Source organism: Acanthopagrus latus, chromosome 10 (genome assembly GCF_904848185.1).
Source record: "Acanthopagrus latus isolate v.2019 chromosome 10, fAcaLat1.1, whole genome shotgun sequence".
NCBI lineage: Eukaryota > Metazoa > Chordata > Actinopteri > Spariformes > Sparidae > Acanthopagrus > Acanthopagrus latus.
Window position 1 is genome coordinate 12,659,788 of NC_051048.1, and position 23,586 is coordinate 12,683,373.

The 23,586-nt window shown below is 40.3% G+C and overlaps 2 protein-coding genes across 2 annotated transcripts in view; both read left to right on the forward strand.

Moving 5' to 3' along the window:
- Window positions 1-749: 749 nt before the first annotated feature.
- Window positions 750-5,484, forward strand: rwdd (RWD domain containing 4). Its single transcript, XM_037113341.1, has 8 exons — window positions 750-927; window positions 1,665-1,745; window positions 1,917-2,026; window positions 2,592-2,742; window positions 3,238-3,346; window positions 4,580-4,629; window positions 4,728-4,730; window positions 4,823-5,484. The coding sequence occupies exons 1-8, from the start codon at window positions 904-906 to the stop codon at window positions 4,853-4,855; spliced, it is 561 nt and encodes a 186-aa protein (XP_036969236.1). The 5' UTR covers window positions 750-903; the 3' UTR covers window positions 4,856-5,484.
- A 1,695-nt stretch (window positions 5,485-7,179) lies between these two features.
- Window positions 7,180-23,586, forward strand: part of LOC119026954 — a 31,182-nt gene continuing 14,775 nt past the window's right edge. The window contains exons 1-21 of the mRNA XM_037111660.1: window positions 7,180-7,224; window positions 7,473-7,532; window positions 10,028-10,066; window positions 10,189-10,266; window positions 10,594-10,912; window positions 11,926-12,125; window positions 12,236-12,651; window positions 13,264-13,418; window positions 13,805-14,019; window positions 14,261-14,400; window positions 14,501-14,611; window positions 14,825-14,983; window positions 15,696-15,819; window positions 16,065-16,268; window positions 17,198-17,542; window positions 18,138-18,664; window positions 19,114-19,253; window positions 19,964-20,092; window positions 20,504-20,712; window positions 20,984-21,109; window positions 21,523-21,656. Coding sequence (XP_036967555.1) covers window positions 10,040-10,066; window positions 10,189-10,266; window positions 10,594-10,912; window positions 11,926-12,125; window positions 12,236-12,651; window positions 13,264-13,418; window positions 13,805-14,019; window positions 14,261-14,400; window positions 14,501-14,611; window positions 14,825-14,983; window positions 15,696-15,819; window positions 16,065-16,268; window positions 17,198-17,542; window positions 18,138-18,664; window positions 19,114-19,253; window positions 19,964-20,092; window positions 20,504-20,712; window positions 20,984-21,109; window positions 21,523-21,656 — 3,758 coding nt within the window. The 5' untranslated portion in view covers window positions 7,180-7,224; window positions 7,473-7,532; window positions 10,028-10,039. The remainder of the gene's footprint in view (window positions 7,225-7,472; window positions 7,533-10,027; window positions 10,067-10,188; window positions 10,267-10,593; window positions 10,913-11,925; window positions 12,126-12,235; window positions 12,652-13,263; window positions 13,419-13,804; window positions 14,020-14,260; window positions 14,401-14,500; window positions 14,612-14,824; window positions 14,984-15,695; window positions 15,820-16,064; window positions 16,269-17,197; window positions 17,543-18,137; window positions 18,665-19,113; window positions 19,254-19,963; window positions 20,093-20,503; window positions 20,713-20,983; window positions 21,110-21,522; window positions 21,657-23,586) is intronic.

Here is a 23,586-nt window from a genome sequence, read left to right on the forward strand (position 1 = left end):
TTTTGTTTTTCACTTGTGTATTGATAGAACTACAGTATACATACACATTTGTACAGACATAAGGGTTCATACTAAGGATGTAACTAGAGAGAAAACAAATGACATCTGACAATACTAAAGGATTATGTGTGGTTATCATTCAGGATAAGCGTTCTCTGCATACATATATTGTCTTTTTACACTTTTTCTTATCCATAGAAATTACAACATTTAACCTAAAAATAATATCATAATAAGGAGTCTACATATCCATCATGTTTTACTGGATATACAGTATCTGGATACACTCTAGGAACAGTATTTACTACCACATATACTTCAACTGTTCATTTATTTATTTATTATTTATTTATGATTTTTTTTTTTATATTAACCTCAAGTTAGGACAGCCCCTTATTATCACAAATGTTATTCTCTTCATGTACCTGGTGAATAAAATATTGATAATTCATCATATGTTACAAAGTGACCATCTGAATTAAAACGTTTTTCAACCAATTAAATTGCGTGACTTGCTGCTGATTGGTTTGTTTTGTGTTGTTTTATTCGATATCCATGTTTACTTACTTTTTGAAATCAGATATTTTCACATGTGGCCTCTGAATGGTTGTGGTCACCTTTAAGTCAACACTGCTGCTGCTATGATATAATATACTATTATATTTTGCATTATTCATAAATTCAGAAAACTGCATCCGTTATTGATGAGGTTCAAAGTTCACGTAGTGTGTCCAACTGCGCATGCGTTTATTATCATGGTGGCACTGGCAGCTCCAGCTGGGGAAGTTGTGAAAATATTAGGTAGTAAAGTTTTAATGATAAGAATGGGTTGTTAACTGTTGGGATTTTTCACGTTTCGTACTCAAGACAGAGAGTAGATTATACAGACACAGAAGGAAGACCATGACAGCCAACGAGGATCAAGAGGTACGAGTGAACGATGATGCAGTAGTAGGCTAGGTGCCGTTAGCGGCTAACTGCTATCTAGTTGACACTAGCGTGACTGTTAGCACGAGCTCAGTCTCTCTACCATTTTAATGGCAAAACCAGAAAATAAGTGAACTTTTATTCAGTGTGCAAGAGTAATGATGAGCTGAAACAGCTATCAGGCCAGACTGTCAAATGTCTTTCTAGCTGTTTAGCCCAAATAACCGTCTTTCTTAAAGGGGATAATGTCACTCCAATCTTCATTCAAAAATTCGTCAAATTAAAGAGTTTAATCATAGAGAGGAGTGCGTGCCACACAAAGCACGAGTCAAGACATTATCTGAACAAGAAAATGTCCTTGGACTCATTCGGCGAGTGTGTTGTCCACCAAACAGCAATATTGTAACTGTCGATGATTTACCGAGGTCATATGCAACCACTGTACTGTTTTAATAACGCTAATAGCGGAGTGGTGACGTGACAGTGGCACTCGCAAATTGAAATTGAATTTGATTGACGTCCTTTTTAATGTCGGGATGACAACATGAATGCCAATTTAAAAAAAAAAAAAAAAGCTAACATTATCTCGTTAAAGGAATTGAGTTATGGTTCTATGTTGGACACCTTTGTCAAGTTTAAGTTACCATATTTCTGAACGATGTTTGGCGCACAGAAGGACAGGCCTGTGTGATCTTTTATTTTACTAATCTCCTGTCACTCCCTCTCTTCAATAACAGATGGAGTTGGAGGCTCTCCGCTCCATCTATGAGGGGGACGAGTGCTTCAAGGAAATCAGCCCAGTTTCCTTTCAGTTAAGGGTGAGTGCTGACTTCTGATCATACCCTGGGCCTCCACAACACCCTCTGTCAACAGTATTTACATCAAATCAAACTTTTTTCCTTGTACTTTATGACCTTTGAAAAAATTGCTGGGAACCACTCTGGAGTTACACCTTCTCTTACCTATTTGATTTTAATGTTAAACAACAGATAGGTGACCTCGAGGACACCAAAGCATTCATCCTGGATGTCACATGGCCAGAGACATACCCTGAGACGGCCCCACAAATCTCCCTCGACACCTTTTTCAACAACAGAATGTAAGTTGCGAGCAGGCCGCTGCACTGTTAAATAGCCTTCTTCCATTGTGCCCTGCTTGATATTTGAAACCCTGATGGTAGATTAAAAGAGAATCTGGAACCACTTTTTACCTGTTGCTCAATCAACCAGTAATACCATTATTACTAATTATATAATGGTAGAATAGAGTCAGATGAAGTTTTGTCTAGAATGTCAATTAATCAAATTAAGTATTAAACATATTAATTATTCTGTAATGTATATTTCTCAAGATGAATGTCTGAATATGGTGCAAATGATCCACATGGCCTGCAGTACATTTATGATGAAAAAAATACCAAGTCCTTTAGTTAGTTTATAGCTGCCTATAAGTTGTTGAATTTAACATATAATTAGTCTAGTCATGATCTAATCAGTCTGATAAATAGTCACTATGTTCACCACAGAATTTTTCATACCCTACACATGGGGTATATAAATACATAAATACCTTGGTTCCATGACAAAAGTGACACTGTTGTTGCTGTACACATACTTAGTATGATGCTCACGTTGTTTCCCTCCTTTGTGTTGTTTTAATGACAGCTCTGCAGAGACAAAGCAACTGATCCTGTCAAAGATGGAGGAGCAGGTGGAGGCTAACCTGGGCACTGCCATGATGTACACTCTGTTTGAGTGGGCCAAAGACAACCAGGAGGCCCTCATGGAGAACCACAAGCCTGTAGTTACTGCTGTGGTCAGTGCTCTAAAATACATCAGGACAGTTCTGTGTCTTCAGTGTAGAGGTGTCTCTGTGCTGCTTGATACACGTGAGCTCCCGTCAGTCAACCATGATGGGCATTGTATAAGACCATGTTCCTTGAACTGGTTCTTTTTTCCCCTTTCTTAAGAAATTTAAAGGCTGTTGACCATTTTTTGTTACCATTTGCAGAAGGTTTAAAGGCATAAAAATGTTATTTCCCAACACTACAGCTAGATATCACAGACCAAAGAAAAAGTAACTGCCCAAGTCACACTCTGATTTTAGATTGACATATGTAGTATATTAATATATAACTTTGCTGATTCATTGTTTTTTCTCCCACAAGATTCTCAACTTCTCTTTTTTTCAGCATCAGTTTCATAGTAGAAGTAGAACACTCATCATTTGATGTTTCAACAACTGTTGAACAAATAGCCAGTGTCATCAGGTATGCACAAAATAACTGCTGCATGTCTCTTGTCGCCGCAGACGTTGACGTCCAATAGTGAGGTCTCAACTACAACCTCATCAGCCAAGAAGAAGGAAAAGAAGGAGCAGCTGACTAAAGCTCAGAAGAGGAGGATCATCAGTAGAACAGGTGCGAGTCAGACAGTCCACAATGAACGTGAAAAATGGTTTGGTCTCACTAGTGAATTACTGACACCAGCACTGAGGTTAGCAAAGTATGTGGATTCTCTTAGCTACATGTGATGATATTTAGCAAACTTTCAGCTGGCAGCAGCAGCAGCAGCAGCTCATCTGAAGCCAGTACTGAGTCACTTTGACCGGTTAAAATGGCAAACATCCCCAGCAGCAGCTCATATCACCTGTCACTAATCAAAGTTAATTATTTCAGTTATTTGTAGAGTTCCTTGTTGAGTTTCAGGCCTCTAGTAGTGCTGGAGCTTTTTTCTGTGAGTGGGTCCCAATTTTGTTTGTCACACTCCAACATACATAGGGAAGAAGAAAAGTGCAAGTTAAGTAACACAGTTGTTAACAGTGCTGGGTTTATAAATGAATATTCAATCATTATATACTCACCCTAAAGCCAAAGGAATGTAACATAGCATTGCTTTTTTAGCAATAACACCACTGGGCTCTGTTATTTAATTGCTGACATGAGAGAATACAGTGACAGGTGAAGAAACTTACTTGGAAGAACAATTTGGCCAACAGTCAGCTGATCACCCAACGTGTCAGTTGTAAACATCTGTTAGAGTTCAGAGACCCACTTCTTGCTTCAGCTTTGGCACTGATGGGGTCTCTGGAGTTAATTTCGTCTTTACAGATGTCCTCTGATGAATGCAAGGATAATTGATGTTGACTCAAATGAAAGTATGAATGATATTTGACTCCGAGAGATGACAACTTTTGAAACAGTGTTATAGAGAGTGTTGAAATCTCCTTACGACTCTCTTGTAAGACTTTTATGAACATGTATCCTTTCAGATTTCTTTTTGCATTTTTATCACAGAGAGCAGTAACACGTCATCAATGTCCATTTTCCTGAGCTGCTGACACAGCTGGAGTATTTAGGGTGTGCTTTGCGCCTCTGTTTACAGAATGTTATGGTGTATCAGTTTGGATCCACGCATCGTTATTATCACGGTAATCGTTCTTGGTGTGGGCGAAACTTTATTCTATGCAATGAGGGAGTATTAGAAAGAAGCACTCACTGTCAGTTTGGTTGAGATGACGTGGAGAAATTGAAATTGTAGCTTTGTGGAACCTGCAGACTGCTTGCTGTAATCACTGCAGTCAGCAGTGATTGTGGTTTTAGTCAACAGATCACAGTGCATATAATCATAATCAGTATGATGTCTGCTTCCAGATAACAAAGGGGAACTGCCAAGAGGTTGGAACTGGATTGACGTTATCAAAGTAAGTACATTTTACCTTTTATTCACAAGATCCGCCTGAAGTGACATTCATCATTAACTTTCCATGTTCTTTTTCTCCTTCACTTCCCGATCCTCCAGCATGTGAGTAAAAACACCCTTTATTAAAATTTTCCATTTAAAGTCCTTCACATGCTGCCACGTATCATTGTTTTCTCTGGTTATTTTTTTTGCAGCTGAGTAAAACCGGTGGAAAAGATGATGAGTAGGCCTAAGGGCAGTGATCTGGTGCTGCTTTATACAAGGAGGTGCAGTACAGCCTGATCGTACTGCAGCCCATTGATGCTGCTGCTGCTCCTGTCTAGATGCCTTCACATCCCTCACCAATCAACATGGCTGCTTCCACCCTGAGAACCAAAGCAGGCTGGGTAATGGTGGACTTCAGGTCACACACACCTCTGGCTAAACTGCAACTTTGAGCTCGGATTTATTATTATTGCGGTGTTTTATGTGTCTGTGGTGTTTGTGGAATGCAGCCAGGTGAAGAAGACCGACATCATCAGGTTTTCTTCACCGCACACAGTTACACAGCACATCAGGTTGGAGCGTGCTTGAGATACTTGCTGTCACTGCCATGTTTTCAGTCTGTCAGAGTAGGCCCAGTGTCAGGCACTGGAGCCAGAAGTGATGCAGTGTGGTTCTAAACAGATGTGTCAAAGTGTCACGTAGCATCATGCTGTTACTTTAAGGTATCATGTGACTTTGTGAAAGCAGAGAAGTTTTTAATAACAGACAAAATGTTACTCCTTGCCCCATTTTCTTTTGACACGTGTTTCTTTTCCCAATGAAGAGAAAACCTTACATTTTTTATAGATAAATAAAACCATATTTGGTCTACTGCTTGTGTAATGTCATTTGTCATTGCTTTGGTGGACTGTGTGAGGAAAAAATAATGAGGTCAATGAATAGTGTCACATTTAATGCAGGTTTTCTATCATGTTCAGCCATTTGTGTGTAATTTAAATAACCAGATGTGCGATTTATTTCTCAGGACAGAATAACAATTGTAAATGCATTACTTCTGTGTGTAATACTTGAATAATACAAATACCACAAGGTATATGTAAAAATCTGCTATGATTAAGTTATTTGATTTAATCACTTTAACTCAACATGATAGAATCACTTGTAATAGAAACAAATTTTAAATTTACATGTAATTGAAAGGGTTAAGTCGCTGTTGTAGGCGTGTGTGGAAAAACTTGCAGAACAGCTGTCTTTAAAGTCAAGCCTGTTTGTGCGTAGCATAGTCACCAGCTCTTGTATTCATTTAATAGTAGTGACAACCGTTTTGAAGATGCTTCATGGTCGAAATTTCTTGCTCTGGCTCAGAAGTGTGAAGCTACAGAAATATCCCTGAGTTACAAAGGAAGTTGAGTGATTTTACCTTCAAAATAAAACAAAGTCTGAGAATTGGAAAGTAGTGCACAACCAGTTTGAGGTGGGCTGTTGATAATAATGATGATAGGTGGACAAATCCTTTAATGTTTCTGGTCATGTAGGAGTATAATGAGCTGAGTTGAAATTATAAAGTTACTTGAATTATTGCATTCCTCTATAAGATTTCAGTTAAGAGGACTCTATCCTTTCACCCACTGTTACATGTGTGCACGCACCACAATACCAAACTCCAAGGACATCCTATGCACTGTCATCATTTTTACTGACTTAATTGACAAGTTTTTTGAGCTTTCATTGCTTTATCAGGTTAAATTCAAATAGGCAGCTGAAAGATGACTAATTTGACATGAAAGTTGACTAATGCAATGTTAACAGGTGGACACATGCAGGGGAATTTAACAAAGGAGTACATTTGAAATGATAAGTGAACAAATCTGTGAAAAGAATTTCCATATTTTCTTGTTGGCTGCCCTAATTTGGGCATGGGGGGTTGGACAGAACTGGGGGAATTTGTTCTAATGACTGATGAATTTCTAAAAATGGTGGTACAAACCAGAAAAAAACTGATCACACAAACATTCTAAAGCTGAGAATGAAGTGAGCATGAAAGACGAATTGGCCTGCAACATGTTTAGAGTAAAATTCATTATAAAAAATGACATCAAAAGCTGTTCATGCTGCTTTATTTTTGTAAAGAAAAATGTCCTTTAAATGTATCCAGTCCCTAATTTATTGATAACTTTTCATGATCTCAGCATGGTGGGCACTTTGTGGGGATCTTTTGCATTTTAACCACACAGTGTAATACTATACAGCAGGTCTTTGCATTTGGCTCATGGCTGATCATTAACTTTCAGTTTTGGCCTCCTGTGCCAGATGAGCTGAACACTGCAAGATGATCACTGGCATCTGAGATAATGAGTGTCTATTCACTTGGAATGAGCTGATATTGCCAAAGGGCTGTATATTATTTTTTATGGAAATTCGTGTACATTATCACACTAAATTGTGTAATGAAATGACATTTGGGCTGTTTAACTGTCTTATTTTGAAATTCTCAATCGGAAGTTGGCCATGTCATTCTGTACCCTCGACAGATGGATGTGCGTCAGCAGCCGGTGGTGACAGAATGTGGACTTACTACAGAGACGGGCTTATCCCCCAAAACAAGAAGAAGGTAAGTGTTTTATATATATATATATATATATATATATATATATATATATATATATATATATATATATATATATATATTAACTAATTGGATGGTTGTGGTCATGTTTCTACTGACCATACAGGTAAAAACGGAGAACTGTTGTATTTCACCTCAATATAGACATGTTTAGTTTTGTTAACGTATTTAATAAGAGCAGAGTTTCAGTCTCTGTTGTAGTAATGAGTCGTGGAATACTGTCTGTCTTGCAGGAGGACAACGAGGCTGTAACGCTTCCAGCTATAAACTGTGGCCCAACTTCACTCTGTCAGGTGATCTCTGTACAATTTAGATAACATTCCGTAGAGGCTGTGTGACTGCAGGAAACAAAGCATCTTAGTTAACACTTTCAAATGACCACCAGGAATAAATGCTACATTTATAGTTAGTTAAACTTTAGTTATTTAACTGTTAACAAACAATCGAATACTTGATAAACCATGTATCAAGCTGTTTAGCATGTAAATTATAAGTTACAACTGATGTTTGTAAACTTTTATAATGGTTTTATGAAAGGTTGATGAAGCATTTCTTTGTTGGTCAACAGTGATTAACTACATTTTGATTTATTATTAGATTATTGATTATTACAATTAAAATATATATTTGTATATTAATATACATAGCCTATACATGTATTTGATAGAAAAAACAAAGTGTACTTCTTTTTGACTGTAGTATGTGTTGCACCTTCAGTGTTAATACTGTCACTTAAGTTTTGGATGTCATAAATTCAGATAATGACTGAATTTTTCAAGATTCAAGGTGTTTTATTCTCATATACACAAAGTTTACACTAGGCAATGAAATTCTTAATTTGCAAGTTTCCCTTCACACAAAAATATAAACACAAAAATCCAAAATATACTTAGAAGAAAACAGATACATAACAAGCATGTTAGCATGTGCAATGTTCGCATGCAGCAGAAGGCACTGAAGGACAATAAGATATAAGAATATTGAATATATGCATTGGATATTGAAGATATGTACATAGTGCAAATACAGTTCACAGTATTAAACATAGTGCAAATGTAGCTCCCAGTCCTGAATGGTTGTGTATAAAGAGTTGTCATAAGTAAGAATCATTCAGCAGCCTGATGGCCTGTGGATAAAAACTGTTTTTAAGTCTGGTTGTTCTGGCTTTCATGCTCCTGTAGCGTCTGCCAGATGGTAGCAGTGTGAACAGTGTGTGCTGGGGCTGTGTAGTGTCCTTAGTGATGTTGTGTGCCCTCTTTGTGACCCGGGTGTTGCAAATGTCCTGAAGTGATGGGAACGCTGCTCTACAGATGTATTGTGCAGTTTTAATCACACGTTGGAGAGCCTTACATTCCTGTACCGTGCAACAACACTGTGATGGAGCTGGTCAGGATGCTCTCCACTATACATCTGTAGAAGTTGGCGGACAGTCCAAATTTCCTCAGCTTTCTTAAGAAGTATAGCCGCTGTTGTGACTTCCTGGCAATGTGCTGGGTGTTGTGAGAACAGGAGAGGTCCTCGTTGATGTGGGTGTTGAGGAATTTAAAGGTTTTCACCCTCTTTACCTGTGTCTCACCGATGTGAAGTGGACTGTGCTGGTCTGTCCTCCTCCTCAGGTCGATGATCATCTCCTTAGTCTTCTCTGCATTTCAGTAGAGATCATTTGTGTGGCACCAGGACACCAGCTGAGCCACCTCCTCCCTGTAGTCTCCGCCCCACCAGTGATCAGTCGGATGACTGTTGTGTCATCCGCAAACTTGATGATAGTGGTGTTGTGCTGGGTTTATTCACTTTTTTAAAAATAAACTTTATTCACACAGATGTATGGCTGGTAAACAACACCTTCTTTATATCATTTGAGTGTACTATCACAAACACAATCCCAACCAAAGGTTATAGAAATCAAAAGAATGGAGTCAAATAAATGTCTTGTTAAGCTTACAAAGTTCATATTTTTTAACTGCTTTTTTGTTAGTACATTCAGATATCGAAAAAATATGTTGTGTGATAGTCAGCTTCAAAAAGTTTGGATATTTTTTTACGACAGTTTACTCCATAGATGATTTGTATGCAGGCAAGATCAAAAAATGCACCAGTGTATCTTTTAACTGTCCATAAAAGGTACAGCTTAGGTCAGTTCTTTTGCTCAGTCTCTTGGTTAGATACTACCTGTGAAGCAATTTAAAGGATGTCTCTTTGATTTTGTTGGTTAAAAAAAAAAAACACTTTTTCCCAACAAGTGTCTCCAGCAAATGTAGACTTGAATGATACACCAGAGGGTGTATTTAAGTGTGTACTTGAAAAGTTGATGCCTTGCCTTTTTTTAATGTTAGTTTGCCACAAAAACAAGATGAGTTACATCCAAAAGCATAGGGTGGTTGTCATTTCCCTTAAGACCTTTAAATAGTGAATGACAACCCAAGGGGACAGCATCAAAGAAAAATGAGAAGTCCTTTGGTGAGACAGGGATCCCATAGTGTTTAATAAGTTTAACATAATTATATAATTGACCATGCTGGTTGAATAACAGACTTACCAAAATAATCTTATTGTTAAACCACTGTTTCATTCATTTATTTTGACACAGCATATATCTGTTGTGGACAAAAAAGAACTGTTCTGTCTGTAGTTAAGACATTTATTTGTGAAATGAATTAAGTTTAAACGGAATTTTGTCAACATTATAAGTTCATAACAACATTTAAGGTAATTAAATAACACATGTTTGGGTGAACTGTCCACTTAACACACCCATCCCTGTGTCGTCTCACATGCTTGCATATTTTAGAGGGCAAACAGGATGGGGAGAGACACAAATCACCTCAGAGTAAGTGCTTCAGGACAAAATCAAAGTACTAAATACTGTACTGTCTACAGGTTTAGTGTTCTGTGTTCATTCATTCATGGGCAAACCTTAAAACTCCTGTTTGTCTCTTGTACCAACTACAGCTGCAGCAAACAGGCAAGACCAAAACTAGTCATCAGGACAGAATAACTGACAGGCTGCACCAAGGACATTTTTTCAAGGTATGTCCTTCACAGACTTGTGCAAGAAATGATTTTTTTAAAAGCGAGTAGTAAGCCTGAAGCAGGATCAGTACAGAGTAATTCAAACAGGAGAAAACAAAATCAGTGAGAGGATGAAGTTGAAGTTGAAGTTGAAGATGAAGATACTTGGCACTCTGGCAGTAGGTCACCATGGGAAGCATTCTAGTGTTTGCAGTATGATGGAGCCTAGACATGACAGGTTGTACCTGGATAAAGAGGAGTTCAGGGAAAGCTGGAGACTGTGCTTGTGACTTAAATCGACTGCCAAACTGTCATTGTACAGACCTAATGTGTTTTTTTTAACAGTTAAAGGCTACAGATGCTTTTCTGGATCTGCCTGAATATGGGAAAACAAGTGAGAGCTCATCCAAGTTACTACGCAAGAAGGCACTCGGAGAGGATGAGGATGAAGAGGGAAGAGAGAGACGTGACAGAGAGACGGACAGTGGTACTCGCCTGTCTGCGAGGTCGGACAAAGAAGATGTGGATGAAAGAAGTGACAACAACCTCCCAGTGACAAACATCTTGTGTGGTACGAAGACTGAAGAGGTTCACGGGAAGCAGGAGCCTCCATCGCATGTTGAAGAGAGGAGATTCATGGTCTACATATGTGGCGGATACAAAGGTAAGTGTTAACAAATCTGGCACGATCATCTAATTAACGAGCAGGTCATTAATCTAAATTATGTTTTAGGATCACTCATAAATCGCTGTTTCCAGTCAGTGTTGTGAATTGTCTATAGTTAAATGTATTTACCTTCTGGTGTGAGAACGTGAGAACTGAAAGAAAAATTGATACCACTCACATGGTTCCAGCAGGGGGTGAGCTTAACTTCTGGCTAGAAAAAGACAGCTGACCTGGTTAGATCAAAATGAGAAAACATTCATGCAAAAAAACAGGATGACTATATTGTAGTATATTAAAATATTTTAATTTACTTTGAGGTCTAGTTTCCTTCAGGAGGACAAGTCGGTGCGAACATTTAACATTACCTGACCCCACTGACACATGCTCATGCTCGCAGGCCCAGCTCTTAAAATCTCTTAAGCAAGAGAGAAACCCTAACCCTACACTTTCAGCAGATGAATGTAAAAACACTCCTCTTGTGTCAAACCATGCACACACTAGTTACAACTGGCCACCTGTCGAGTTTATATTCAAAACAGAGGCAGCGTATCACCAGAGTAACCGCTAGTTAGCTCAGTTAGCCTTACAGCTAGCGGTTTGGACTGGGAGCTGTTGAGTGTTAGTGTTTGCTAGCTGGTCAGCACGCTAACATTATGAGATGTCTTTCCAACACAAAACAGAGACACAATGTCAAAACTGTGGTTTATACACACTGTTGATCTTTCTTTTTTTTTTGTTTTTAAGGTAATGATATTTCAGGTGTTGTGTTTACAGCTCAGCTTACCCAAAAAAATCAAATGAATGGTACTTAAAGATAAAGTCTGCATTTGTGGTTTTATCCCAGAACAGTCCTATGTGACTTTCAGCTCCATCACCACAGTATTTGGCGGCAGTGTTTTTTTATTCACAGTTTATGCACATTGTCTTGTGCTTGTTAAAAAAAATCACAAATGACACACAAAAAGGATGTAACAGTTTTTTCTCCATTTGTATACATGTTTTTGATTCAGACACAGTTGCAGAGAGAAGTGCACTCATGGAGAACGTTTATCCCAGATTGTATCTGTACTGCAAGCAGAGAGGCTATGACTTCAGGATGGTTGACCTCCGCTGGGGGGTTGGAACACCTCTTGCTGAACAACATGACACTGTCAAGCTACATGTGGAGAATCTCCAGCGATGCCAGAAGACACAGGGTCCAAATTTGATTGTAGGATATCATCCTGTAGTCTTATTTGACAGGACTAGGGTGCTGTTTTTCACCAAAGAGTATCTTTGTAATTAGATGATGAATTCACTGTTTTCTGTTCTGTTGGTCAGCTTTTCGTCGGACAGAAGTATGATGTCCGGACCCTTCCCACTACCATCAGCAGGGAGGCATTTGAGGCCATAATTAGAGTGATGGAGAGAGGCCAACAGGAGATGTCCAGGAGCAAACCAGTGGAGGACATTCCTGCCTCGGGGTCCCAGTCCAGCATTACTACAGACAGCAGCTCTGGCAGTTTTGTCAAGGATTCTATTTATGGACATTTTCTACTTTTTGGAGAACAGGCTACAGACTCTGGACTGCTGAGTCAGAGCTCCCACGATTCATTTTCAGAAGGAGAGGAGACCACACTCAGCTCCGTGGGTGCAAAGAGCCGTAGGGATTTGGTCAAGGACCTAACATTACTCCAGATGTGCTATAAGCTGGACCAGAACTGTCTTCCTCCTGTCTACTGCTTACTTCCAATCAGGTGAAAACAAATGTGCTGATCATAGTTTATGGTATGGGGTCAGATCATGTCACGATTTATTCTGTTATATTAAAATATGTTTTGGTTTTCAGTCAAAAATGAGCAGGCCTTTGAAATATATTTTGTTGAGCCGTGAACTTACATTATTATCCCAAATGTTTCCAACAATCCGTAACATTACTTTAATGAAATAAAGGGCATTTCCCCACCAGCTCCAGTCAGCAGTCAACACAGAGCATAAACACCTGATAATGGAGGTCACCTCCACAGATTGCTCCTCAGGGACAAATAATGTTTTTTGAATTCAGTTGAATTCAATTGGATCACTGCTGCAGTCAGGTTGATGAACAGGAGTGATGATAAATCCACTTTTTAATCCCAAAAGTTAAAGAATCATTTCTGAGCTCTTCTAACAACGGTAAACAGTTCCGGATCAGAGCAGAGTCTGATGTGACGGTGTTTATTCCTCTGGAGGAATCTGGATCTGCACTGACTCTCCTCATCCTCATCTCTGGCTTATCATTCTGTGTCAACAATCAGTAGGTTCAACATCTGAAAAATATGAACATAAATGTACCAATCCCATTCATTATCTCTTGATGGCATTCACAGCTTTCAACATCCTGACATATTGAGTGTGGACAGGAAGCGCAGGGAACAGGCCAGGAAGGACTGGAGCACTACCTGCCAGAGGGTGTGGGGAATTCTACAACGCAACGCGTCTGAGGCACTTGGGCAAGCGGAGGCATCACTGTTACTTCGAACAAGTAGGGTTGGAAAACTTCTGCAGTTCTGTATATGATAGAAGTTTCTCCTTAATCCCCTGGAACACAGAAATTATTCCACTGTGCTGTTTGATTAATTTTTACAGGTGATTCAGAGGTGCAAGTCTGGAAAAATGGCAGTGAAACCCATGGATAATACTTAAGAGCTTTGAAAAGCTGATACATAAGAGGTTTTCAATCAGATTTTTTGGTTTAATATGCAGTTATGCAGTGACACAATCTCATTTCTATGGGGACATGCTAATTTCTTAATTTTGCAAATGTGTAACATGAAACTTTCTAATGTCAAGATAATTCAAGATGATTCAACAGCTTGATCAATCCAATCAACAGCTGAAAGCGTATCTTTATCTAATTTTTATGTGTAGTTCTCGACTGGGAAGTAGAGACAGGTCTGCAGTCGGTAGATGGGGCTCCACCAGAGGAGCACTGCCACTGCTACAAGAGACTCATCCCGGATCTTTTCTACAACCTGAAGAATGAACATGCAACAAATTACACCGACCTCCTGAAGGGGCAAGCCCAGCTCGATCCAGTACTCAACGCAGCACACCAGGAATTCATGGACCGGCTTCACAGAAAGGTTTTTTCACTGTTAGAGGAAGCAAACATACAGACGCTGTAGGAATCGCATTTACATTTCAAATTATATTCAGGCCTACAGTCAGATCAAAACCGAATCACCTGGCGAGTGACAGCCTGCAAAGTGATGTTAGCGATGGAGTTTCCCCTGGTGGATGTTTGGTAGCTTGATAAGAAACACAAGACATCCTTGTAGATTGCATTGTCTCTTCTGTACATCTGAAACGTTTCTATGCATCCAGCTGCGCCACACCAACATCTATGAGCGGAATGTGGGGTGGGGACGGAAAGGCCTGAACCCTAAACACAATCGCTCTCACCAGTTCTACATCGAGCGAATCTCCTCCCACTTTCAACGGACAGTAATCAACTCCCTCAACAAGTACTAACATGCACTAAAATGGAAATGTTTCATGAATTAGTAAATACGTCTGGGTTGTACGAGTTAACTACAGCTACTTTATGTGCTTTTACTTTTCCAGAGTAGTGAAGGTCACCAAAACTCAAAGCCCTTTCGATGCTCTGAGGAGAAAAGCCGTCAGAGTGCGTGTGCAGGAGGAGATACAGTGTCATGTCAACTATGGACTCCATCTGTGAGTAGGTTGTTGCCTCTTGTGTCCATCACCAGTTTCTAGAGCTCGATATACAGCATACTGTGGTGTGACTGTTTTCACACTTGCATACAATCAACTGGGAGTAAATTCAGAGAGCAACCACAGAGTAACTACACTTTAATAGAATAAATGTATTTCCATACATGCTTTAGTTGCAGTTGAACTCTAGCGAGATTTCCCTCTATTCCTCAGGTGGAAGGGCTGTACTTTGAGGCAGAGCTTCTTAGCTGATGTAAAGGAGACAGTGGTCCAGTCAAGAACCAGTCCCATCCTCCTGTTGGGGCCTCCAGGCTGGGGAAAGAGCACCACCATGGCTGCATTAGCACAGCTAGCACCCTCCTGGCTACCAGGGTGAGATGTTGCAGAGCAGATGATCACAACATAAATCTGTCAACGTACAGATTTTCTGTTAAATTCATGGGACATCTTAAAATCCCAAAGCCATACTCCAAATGCTTTTTAAGTTATGAATTTTTGAAGCTTGCAGCATTTTTGTGTTTCTTTGTATATGCATTCTAAACCTTACCAGTCATTTATTTTGCACTTTGTTGGATTGAAATCGATCCTGAAAATTAATGTGGGACACTACAGAGACATGACAACACATATTAATTTAAATAGCTGACTGGTAAAGGTATTCAAATGAATGTTAAAAATTAAGTCATTCAACAAAGAAAAATAAAATTTATATCCCCACCAGTCTTTATTTTCTTGCTAACTGGAGAGCCACAGATCATGTGAAATATATCCTCAAAGCTGCTAATTTTTTGTACATTTTACTGGCTATGATGATGGTTTTATTTCATCTGTAGCTATTTGTGCTGTGTTGACTTTCAGGTTTTCTATCTGTCTGGAACCTACTGAGCCTGTCCTGTTCACTGGGTTCTGGACATTTTCAGGGTTAAAGCTTGTAATGCTTTGGTTAGTTGCTATTAGATGATCCTGTCATCCTGTTCTTTGTGTCTGGACAGAATGTTAACATTAGCTCCTTAGCTCAATGCACATATTATTTTGCAGTTTCAAACTCAGAGATCATTCTATTTCTGACAATGTCATCATTCAGATCTGTGAAGATATTGGTGCACTTCATTGGCTTCACTGGAGAGAGCAGGAATATTCGTCTGGTCCTGCAGAGTCTTTGTGTCCAGCTGGCTGAAGCCTACTGTCCCCGCATGCAACTGTCAGAGGTACTGCGCTGTCTCCAGTCAACACAAAGCCATAAGATCTCCCCTGACTGACATTGAGTGCAGATGTCGTACTTGAAAAGTTCAGATTAGCAGCAAACAGTGACCACAGACCTTTGTGATGTGTCTGCTTCTGAATTGTGTATTTGCCTTTATTAAGAGTAATTCTGGTCTGACTGGTTTAATTGTCTCAGATTGCCTGGTATACATGTTGATTCTAGGTATATAACATTATTCTTCTCCTGCAGGACCTCTCTCAGCTGATCAATGAGTTCCACTCCCTGCTGGGCCTGGTGGGAGCAGAGCAGCCCCTGGTGGTCCTGCTGGACGGGTTAGATGAGCTGTCTGAGGAACATGGTGCAGACCTGTCCTGGGTCTCAATCCCACTTCCTCCAAATGTCCGCCTCATCCTATCTGCAACCTCTGACTCCCCCTGCACTCACACCCTGCAGGTCAGTAGAGTTTAATTGAAAATGGGAAAAAAGAGGATAACAGCGTATAAAATCAACAGCTGCTCTTGAAGGCAGTGAAAAAATGTCAAATGAGGTTAATAGAAGTTAAAAGTGGAAGTGTGAGGAAACAGCCGTTGCGCTGCTCTGTCTGAAGTTAAAAATGTACCTACCAACACCTGTTAAGCTTACTAGCAGGAATGTACAAATGAAAATGTGCGGTCAGCTTTGCTTATTGTGTTTAGGTCTACAGTGTGTCGCCTTTACAAAGAGGTTGTAGAACCATTGTTCCTGTTTAGAGACTGACACTTAAAACTTAAACTATACTAAAGTGCCACTGTTTAGATGGATAAACCACTGTTAAACATTGAAAAGTCACAGCATGTGACCTTCTTTGCCTCCTCCATGAGCAGGCTTCTCTTACTTTTGCTGTATAGAGTTTCCACAGTAATTCCACTTGTTCCGCTGTTACCTGGGTTGAAAATCAGGTCAGTTGTCTCTGGCCCTGGGTCATCGGAGGGCCCACTAACCTTTAAAATAATCTGCTGGTTGTTCCAATAAAAGCTTCTTCAATCACAAAGACACAATGCCAACCACCCTAACCTGTCCTGCTTCTTCCTGTCTGATTTCTATCTTTGCTTTGACATGTCTTGTGTCTCTGCATCTCTCTCTGTCTGATTAGCTTTCATATCTTTGCCTGTTGGACTTTCTAAATGGAGACTGCACAGAAAGTTTGCTTGATTCTGTGCCCCCATGGTAGCAATGCAATGGTTGAGGAGGCTGAACTGACCACTTTCAAATTATGTCCATATACATTCAACCATGTTTTGCATATTTTGTTAAAATGATGCATGCAACAATTTTTGATACACAAAGTCATGTGTAATTTGTGTTGACAAGGACTTTGTCTCTCCCTGACCTTCCCCCGTCAGTCTGCCCATCCCACAGTCCTGTCCCTCCCTCCCCTCAGTCCTGACGACATCACAGCTGCATTAGTGTCCAAGCTGTGGACGGACAAACGGTGTCTGCAGGAGCAGCAGTGGCAGCTGCTGGTCCAGGCTTGCCTGTCCTGTCCCTGCCCTCTGTATCTGGAAGCAGCTTATTCTGAGAGCATGCTCTGGACCTCCTACTCCCCCCAGGCCAGCCTCAGCCTTCCAGCTAGCCTGGAGGGCTTCTACCTCAGCATGCTTGCTCGGCTGGAGAGAGAGCTGGGGAGGGAGCTGCTGAGACGAGCTTCTTCTCTGATTTCCCTCTCCCGTTGGGGTGTCACTGAACAGGTGGAGTAAACAGAAAATAAAAAACAGAAATGTAAAATATAATTATTGAATTAAGGGGAAGCGTGCTAATATTTCTTCACAAACAACCTTGTATACATCCGCTCACTTTGGTCTTTGTATTGGCATGATGGTATCAAGACAACCTTACTATGAAAACAAGAGGCAGAGCAAAGTCAGTGTTCACCAAGAAATAGTTAATAGATTGCATGTAACCACGAGTTGGCATTTTTATATTTCTGTCTATGTTTGAAGATACAGTGTGTTAATAAGTGAGCGTTTGATGTGATGGCAGGTATATATTTTTTTTTTAAATTTTGTACAGGGCCATATGTCATATGTTCGGTGGCTTGACCCTGTTTCCAGTCTTTTCAGCTTAGCTGGGGTAATAATAGCTCATACTGAACAGACATGATATTCATGTCTTCTCATCTCATTTCAGAGAGACGGTGTTTTTCCCAAAACCCAAGCTAATGCTGCAAATAGCAGTATTTCAGTTATCCTGTAGAAGGCCAGATGTTATCCAAGGCCTTCACACCAGAGTGAAAGTGGTGTTGAAATTCTGATCCAATTCATTCGTTTTCATGTCCATCATCAGGAGTTACTGGACCTATTGGCCAAAGATGGGAAGGTGCTCCAGGAAGTGACCAGCTGTCACTCCTCCTCCAGCCACCCCAGGGTGCCTTATGTCCTGTGGGCTAGACTGAAACATGGCCTCGGTTGTCATCTAACTGAGGTTAGGACAGATGGGACGTGGGTGTGCCGCTGGACGCATTTTGAGCTGAGTCGTGTGTGCATAAAGCGTTACTTAAAAACAGATGAGTCCCGCATGGCTGTGCACTCTGATTATGCTGACTACTTCAGAGACAAGTCGCAAGACGCACACATATTTCAGCCTCTCGCTTGGACACTGGATGAGGAAGAGGATGGTGAAGGGGTGACTAAAAGTTACAGATTCAATCTGAGAAAGCTTCATGGGTTGCCCTACCACCTGGTCCACTCAGGCCAAATCCTGCCCTTTCTCTCTGAATGCATTTTCAACTATGAGTTCCTGCTACATAAGGCCTGGGGTCTGTCTGTCCTGGACATCGAGGAGGACCTGAACAAAGCTGTGCTGCCAGACAAGTAGGTCCTAACAGAGGACAGACAGGAGGATGTCCTGGTGTATATAACATTGACGATACATGGCATCGATGAGTTATATCATTCTTTTAAACGTGTTTTGCCATTTAAGCAGCTAGTAGTCTCTCAGTCAAAACAAAACAAGACATGAATCGTGTTGGATCGTAGGAGTTGTTGTCTTCATTTTTACTTATTTTAACTACTGCCAATGAAAATCTATCTATGACAATCAAGTAGAAAGGTTCATAAACATGTAATGTTTTAAAGTTTCATTCAGGTGATGTTTCATCTCTTTCATCGGCCTCCTCGATTTCTGACGCTGTTCTGGAAGTTAAAGCAACGGGCGACTATATGAAATAAACATTAATGATGTCCTATTCCTGACATTATACTCCAGTCTGTCCTTTCTCCACTGCATGTAGTATCCCCTCTGTTCATTTGTCTCTCCGTAGGGTGCTGGTGGATGTTGAGGTGCTGTCCTCTGCTCTGGAAATGTCCAGAGCGGTTCTACTGAAGGACCCCTGTCAGCTCGCCTCCCAACTCATGGGTCGACTGGGACAAATGGTTATTGAGGACCGTCCTGTTGCTAAAGGTATAGTTTGACAGAATCTGCCTTTAAATTGTGCATGTCAGTATTTATTAACAGTATGTGTCATATATTATACTGGATAAGGTTTATGATATAGCATGATCTGATATTGCTGTCTTGCTGTTATTGCAACAACATCACAGTTAGTGCAGAGCTTTGCGTCTCAGGAAAAATACCTGAAAAAATATGAACATGGGAGAAGTGAGCCGTGGAGACACGTGGTTAATGTTGGGAAATGATGTATTTTAACCCAAACCATGAACATTTACTAAACCTAACCAAGGTTTTGTTGTAAAGCTAACCAAACTGCAACAAACACTGGAATTAAGAAGTCAGCCAGGCCTAAAGACACAACACACTCATACCATCCGCTCAGCCTGGCCAGTTATCAGATCCTGTTTTCAGTATTTTTCTGATTATTGGAATCAGTGTTTTTTTAATCTGATTGTCAAAAAATGTATTTATTTAAACACTCCTTTGGATCTAGCATTGCATTGCATTGTAATCTGGAAAGTAACTAGTAACTTAAGTTCATGAAATTGATGTAATGAGTAAAAACTAAAAAAAAAAAACACGTAATAGAGTGGAAGTGCCAAAATAAAAATACTCAAGTTAAGTACAGCTACCTCAAAACTGTACTTTAAGTACAGTGCTCAGTGCTTAGTAACTGACTAAATGTACTCATTTACATTCCATTATTGTGTGTGACCCAGGAGACCCGCTGAAGTTCAGTGACCTCCATGATTTACTGGCTCAGTGTATGCAGTCCTCCCTGCCTGTGTTGTTGCCCTCCTCCACCTTTCTGTTTCCCCCAGGAGGCCTCCAACCCATCCTGCTGGCAGGTACGCCGATGCATATTTACTGCCTCGTCTACCTGGTTGTTCGTACTATATTCTGTGCAGATGACATCTGTTGCATTAATGTCCATCCTGGATGAGAGATACCTCCCCTCTTGCTCTTCCTGACCTTTACTGATTTTTTCCCGGGTGAAGTTTGTTTTCTGTTTTGTTTGTTTGTTTATTTTATTTTATTTTTTGTCGGGGGGTGGCTGATTCAGATAAGGGGCTGCCTTATCTGAATCAAGTATACAGCTGTATACAGCCAGTATTTAAGCTAGGTGACAGTCGTCACCACACCTACTTTAACTGTAAATGTAAGAAACACAGTGAGTATAAATTCAACTGTTTGCTACAACTGTATAATGAAATGATCCATTTGATCACTGATTAGATAATGGTGTGTTTGCTAACCAGGTCACATGACCAACGTGGCCGCCCTGGGAGGGGGGCAGAGAGGACCCTTGGCTGTCACCAGTGAATCGGATGGAAGCCTGAGGTTTTGGGATTTGGTGCAGAGGCGGATCATCAGGAGCCTGGACCCAGTGGGGGGAGTTGTGGGCGATTCTCTCTTGCTGGGTCTGGATGATAGGATGCTTATAGTCTGCATGGGGCAAAGTCTACAGGTTGGACAATACCGAGTTTGACTGTTTGGTTTAAATGAAGAGGAGCTGTCATTTTCACTACCATGTCACATGAGGGAAACGTATAACCACGATGTTATTACGAACTCTAGTGATAAATAACACAATGTAAGGACAACTTACTAGCTTTTAGGTTCGATCAAGATAAAAACATGTGTGTATGGTATAAATCAGAGTTTAAAACCACTGTAAAGCATGTTGTTGCACAATTCAAATTTATGATTCTGCCGTATAACCTGTGGCTCTGTTTCAGGTGAGAGAGGTTGAGTCTGGGCGAGTTGTGTATTCAGAGAGTGATTCTGTGGATGTTCCCATAGTCACCACAACATGTGAAGGACAGCTGCTGGTGGTCTGCTATGATGGTGGTGATCTAGTCAAGGTATTGAAAGCTTGAGCTGTAATCTACCTGCCCAGCACCAAACAACAGATAGACAGAGACAGATCAGTCTAGCTGATGTGCACAGTGGAACATTTAGCAGCAAGAGACACAGATATTTGTCACAGGAGTTGTTGGAGTGGGCTAAAAGGAGAGTGAATATTGAACAAACATTAATCGGGTGGATGCAAACACAACTCCAAATGAATGTTGATGTTGCTCTATGTCTGCTGGATGTGAAGATTGGCAAATGTTTGCTACATAATAATGTTAATGTGTTCATCTTGTTCTGCTGCCAAGCCTACAAGTGTCTAGCTGCCTATAAACTTTAGAAAGCGAGATTTATATGTTCATAAAGTTGATATTTTCATATGATCATGTCTAAGGTAAATGTGTATCTCGCGTGTGTTTGTCAGGTTTTGGACCTGGCCTCCTCCTGCTCTCTGTTGCACTGCGTTAACCTTTCCATGGAGCGGCAGGCGCTCCACAAAGACCGTGCCATTCTGCTCTCCAGCAGCTCCATCAGAGACTACGTCCTCTTTGCCTACAGGTCAGACAGAATCAGTTCAGACCCAGGACAGGATCAGACTGTTGCCATGTCTTTTGGGTTATGCTGAGTACAACCTCGATTATGTAGAGGTTGGGACGCTGTGTCAAACGTAAATAAAAACAAGACGCAGTCACCTGTGTTAATGACATGAGTGGAGCCCATGGTAATCTCCTTTATGCAATCATGTGTTTGTCATAGTGTTGAACCTCGCCCTATCCTTGCTTGTGATTGACTGACTTTTAAGATGTCCCTTTTATACCCAGTCATGATACTGTCACCTGTTACCAATGAGCCTGTTTACCTGTGGAATGTTCCAAACGTGTTTTTGGAGCATTACACGATTTTCTCAGTCTTTAACTGCACAAAGGCGTCGCAGCCATCAAATTCACAATAAACCTATTTCCAAAAATCAATGAAGCTGATGAGGTCAAAAATCACATATATAGTGTATGTAATGTTTTCTTTTATTTTATACTGCGTCCAGCTTTCTTGGAATCAGGGTTGTATTGATGGTCCTTCGTGGAATTTTGATACTTTTGATAGTAGAACTTTGCTAATTATAATAATGTCAAATTCAGATTAATTTTGCCCTCCTCACTTTGTGTTTCTACAGTTCCCTGCTGTCTGAGAGCAAAGCCGTAGTTTGATTTATGTTGTGTTTTTTAATAGGATAAAAAATGTCACCTGATAATAAGGATGTATATAATTTATATTATGTATAAGATAGATAGAATTTAAGCAAAACAACAAACCAATATGAGTCACAAAGCAACACAACAGCTTGATTTTTCAGTTCCAGTGTTGCTCCTGGAACAGTCTTAATTATAGTGTAATAGGACCAACACTAACTAAGGTGATATCGGATCAATCCTGCAAGGGCACAGTAATAATATATTAGGCAACCCAAAGGTATCAGCATTTCTCTTAACCCAGGTAAAAGACACTGTCCAGAGAAATTTTGGTGTGTCAGATCCTAGCAGTACACTGGGAATTTCAAATCATGGTGATCTAAGCAGCATCACATTCAAAATGCATGAGCCGCAAGTGTCACTGCCAGCGACCTTGGTCTTAAATAATATCACATAACCCTTTGTTAACAAGCTGTGAAATCAGGCCTCCACAGTATCCTGACAAATGTCACCACTGGCATGGAAAACAGTCGTGAATTATTAAGACAGACCACTACTCAGGTGCCTCAGCAGTGTAATATAGCACGGTGGTGGATGTCCTCATGGCGTGTCTCCTGTCACACACATGAATGATACTGAAGCTGATGGTCAGGGGATAACAAATTATAAGAATTTTTCTTCATTCTGTTACTGTCTAATTAAAACCGCATTAAAGGCAGTGGCATGGATGCTTTCAGAGTAATTAGCACAGAAGCCAATCCTTCACACCTGACAGGAGGAGGTGTCGGACAAACAACAAACTAGGTCACCGTTCTTTGGTGGTAATGTAAGACGACAGGGATGTTAATAATGTGGAACGACTCAGAGCATCAGCTCATTTACATTTCGCTCACTCCAGTCTGTCAGTGTTCAATGAAAGCTCAGACGAATGAAAATTCAGTCATCACCTCCCCACATGTCGATGGAAAGTCAAATGAAGTTTTTTAGTCCACAAAACATCTCTGGAGCTTTACAACAAAACAGCGTTGCAGCGTTATCCTAAACAACTGAAGTAAAAATTTCATTTTTGGGCAAACTTTTCTCCTTTAATCAATATCAGCACTTGTAGAGGAAGTGATTAGTGAGTGAAGTAAACAACTTGCAATGGTTCATAGATTTAAGACTAAGCCTCTAAAATCCAAATTAACTCACATTTTACATAAACAATTTAAAATGCGTGGTAACAAACTACTTCTGGGCCCATTTGCCTTGTTCCATGCAATAAAGTAATTATAGACATGATTTGGTCTACATTTACAGGA